Raw genomic sequence first — 2,973 nt, 5'->3', positions numbered from 1 at the left:
CTCTCTCGTCTTGTATATTGCCCTTCATGTCTAATCTCTACCATTGGCTGGTGGGCTCAAACAACTGCCAACCTGTGGTTCACAGCCCAGTGCTTATCCTACAAAGCCACAGCATTTCCCAACATATATCACACCATTGTTTTTTTTTTAAACAAAACATATTCAAAAGTGTTTCATAATTCTTCATTTGAATCTATTCATCTGTATAAAGTCAAAGGGAAAATCACATTCATTCAATTCATGTAGAATAATTTTAACTCCTCTATTGGCTTTGTGCCTCTGGGTTTTAAGGTAACACCCAGGAAGACAAATGGTTATGCTTACTCTTAAAGTTCCAAGAAAAATACAGATTGCTAAGGGAAGCTTGAGAAGAAACTTGCATTTTAGGTATTTGCAGAAAATTCTTGTTGGTCCATATCTTAGTTATCTAGTGCTGCTATAACAAAAGACCACAAATAGGTGTTTGTTTGGTTTTTTTTTCTCATTTCCTCATAATTTAAGAGGATAGAAGTCCAAATTCTGGGCATCAGCTGTAGGGAATGACTTCTTTCTGTTAGCTTTAAGGAAAGGTCCTTGTCTTTTTTCGCTTCTTTTCCTTGACAGTCTTTATGTGGCTTGGTTTCTATTGCCTCCTGTTTCTGCTTACTTCTTTGTGCCTAATCTATTGTTTTTATATCTCAAAAGCAATCACCCATTAGGACTGGAAATAAACCCACCTCCACGGCTCAGTTTTCAGCCAGACAACAGGCAAATCTGTTAGGGGAACAATAATGTTAGTGAGGACACACACCTTAGAGTAATCAGCCATGTGATTACATGGTCGTCTTTCCAAATTGTCCTGTAGAAACAGGAAGCACACACTCAGTCTTTTGATATTTACATCTCAACTGAATTCGGGCAGAACAGGAGACCTGTTCATGAATTTGCCCACAGGTTCCCGTGGCAACTTGTGAATTGAGCTGGTATCACTTGAGCCTGCTGCAGTTGTGGACTCAACCCATGGGGCTAACAAACTATAGGGATTCCTAAGGATGTTATTAAGACACATAGGAATGTGGACTCTAACCTACTGCTATTAAAATGATGCCAATAATAATGAACTTTTGATTTGATAGGGTGGAGTCATGTGAGACATTTCATAGTTTAGCATAAGGGGCTAGGGAAGGTCATTGAAGATGAGAACCGTAATTCTAATCTCATAGGAGTTGGTGTCGGTCAAAGCCACTCTCTTAGTAAATAAACAAAATGTAAAATTAAATTTAATAAGGTGACATATCTCTTCAGAAGGGAGAAAACTGTTTAAGTATGATTCGTCATAAAACAAAGGAAGAATTGTGTTTTTGTGTTTTTAGTGTGTTGGAAAGATATATATTTTTGGGTTCAGAATCCTCTCTGCTTTTTTGTTAACAGATTTATTGATAAGTAATTCTCATTCATGCCCTACAGTTCATTCAGTTGAAGAGAACAATTCATTGGTTTTCAGTGTAATCAGAGTCATGTCCCCCAGTACCACAATCTTAAAACATTTTCATAATCCCCTAAGAAATACAATACCCTCTTTAACTATCATAATTTTATTTACTTTTCTAAATAGCTTGCTTCCTCTCCCAGTTTTTCGTTGGATCGGGGGGTAGAGAGGAGCAGGTGGGTGAGGCTGTGGTAAATGCCCCAAAGAGTACCAAGTACATGCTACTAAATACAGTGCTTGACAGGCCCTTGGAAACTTTACTTATCTTTAGTGCCTACATCAGAATCTCACAACTTTGCTCCTCACAAGATGACAAGAAACATATCTGTGTTCAGATAGTGACAAAAAAATAAGTTAACCATTATATACAGCCTTGTTACTAGATCTTTTGTTTCCTCTTCTTTTCACTGCATTTAACTGCCCTTACTCAAAACTTTCTCCAAAATCTTTTCCCCTTTCCCATTCTTATCGTTTCTTTGTTTTTCTAGATTACCATGGGCCTTAATACAACAACAGCCTCTGTCCTCCAGTTTTCCATTGGTAAGTGTTTTTAGTAATTATAGCAATTGTACTTGAAAATGTTTGTTTTAATCATAGTGTACAATCAGGATTATAGTACCAAATGCTTTTACATTGAGAGAAAAATACATCTTAACTTTGCTGTAAATTATTTAAAACATTTTAACATGAACTCAGTTTTCTAATTGAGTTAAAAATGATACATTGTGTTCATACTTCTTTCAAGTAGTGAGTAGTATTAAAAATTACTAGAGATTGTCCAGAATCTCTTTAAATGATTTGCATGTTGATTTTGAATTTATTGTGTTATTCAGTTACAGCCAAATTACCTTATTAGTTACATTTTGCTCAGATTAAAACTTGTACAAGTTTTCAAAGGGAATGTTTCAGAGAAAGAACAACATTATCTTATAAATGGGGTCTTTATAAACAAAGATTTTTACCGACCTTTGTTCCATAACCTGGAAACCTCCTCATGCCCTCTCCCCATGACATGAAAATTGTTGGCACTCTAGTAGCTGAACTCCTGAACTGCATCCTCCAGGCACACCATCTTTTCCCTCAGCTTTGGGAGTCTGCCATTAGCACAAGGACCATTTCCCTCAGTAGCCACTGTTACAAATTGCAAGTCTGTGTTCTCACAGCTGGGAATCCACTTTGGCTGATTGTACCTAAGAGCATTTTTCTTCAAGTCCTGTATTTCTTGTCACTTTTTTTGGTCAGTGTGTCCCATTTCAACTTCTATTGGTATTATGTGAAACTACCCAATTATGTTGCTGTTGTTAAGTGCTGTAGAGTCTATTCTGACCCATAGTAACCCTGTATCAGGGTTTCGAGGAGAGATTAGTGGGTTTGAAGCATATTCCTTGCAGTTAGCAGTCTAGTGCGTATCCTATAGCACCACACTAGTTTGGATTGGTTTCTCCTCCCAGTGGTAGCATCACCAACAGCAATATACAGACTATTTGTTATGCCCAGAATTCGGG

At 37.1% G+C, this 2,973-nt stretch overlaps 1 protein-coding gene across 2 annotated transcripts in view; it reads left to right on the top strand.

The window, feature by feature from the left end:
- The window catches only part of RELN (reelin), a 646,525-nt gene that overhangs the window by 352,942 nt on the left and 290,610 nt on the right, over positions 1 to 2,973 (top strand). For both annotated transcript variants that reach the window (XM_006834371.1, XM_006834372.1), the window contains exon 8: positions 1,957 to 2,008. In XM_006834371.1, coding sequence (XP_006834434.1) covers positions 1,957 to 2,008 — 52 coding nt within the window. The remainder of the gene's footprint in view (positions 1 to 1,956; positions 2,009 to 2,973) is intronic.

The sequence above is a fragment of the Chrysochloris asiatica genome, unplaced genomic scaffold (assembly GCF_000296735.1).
Source record: "Chrysochloris asiatica unplaced genomic scaffold, ChrAsi1.0 scaffold00010, whole genome shotgun sequence".
Lineage (NCBI taxonomy): Eukaryota > Metazoa > Chordata > Mammalia > Afrosoricida > Chrysochloridae > Chrysochloris > Chrysochloris asiatica.
This window is presented reverse-complemented; position numbering and strand designations above follow the sequence as displayed.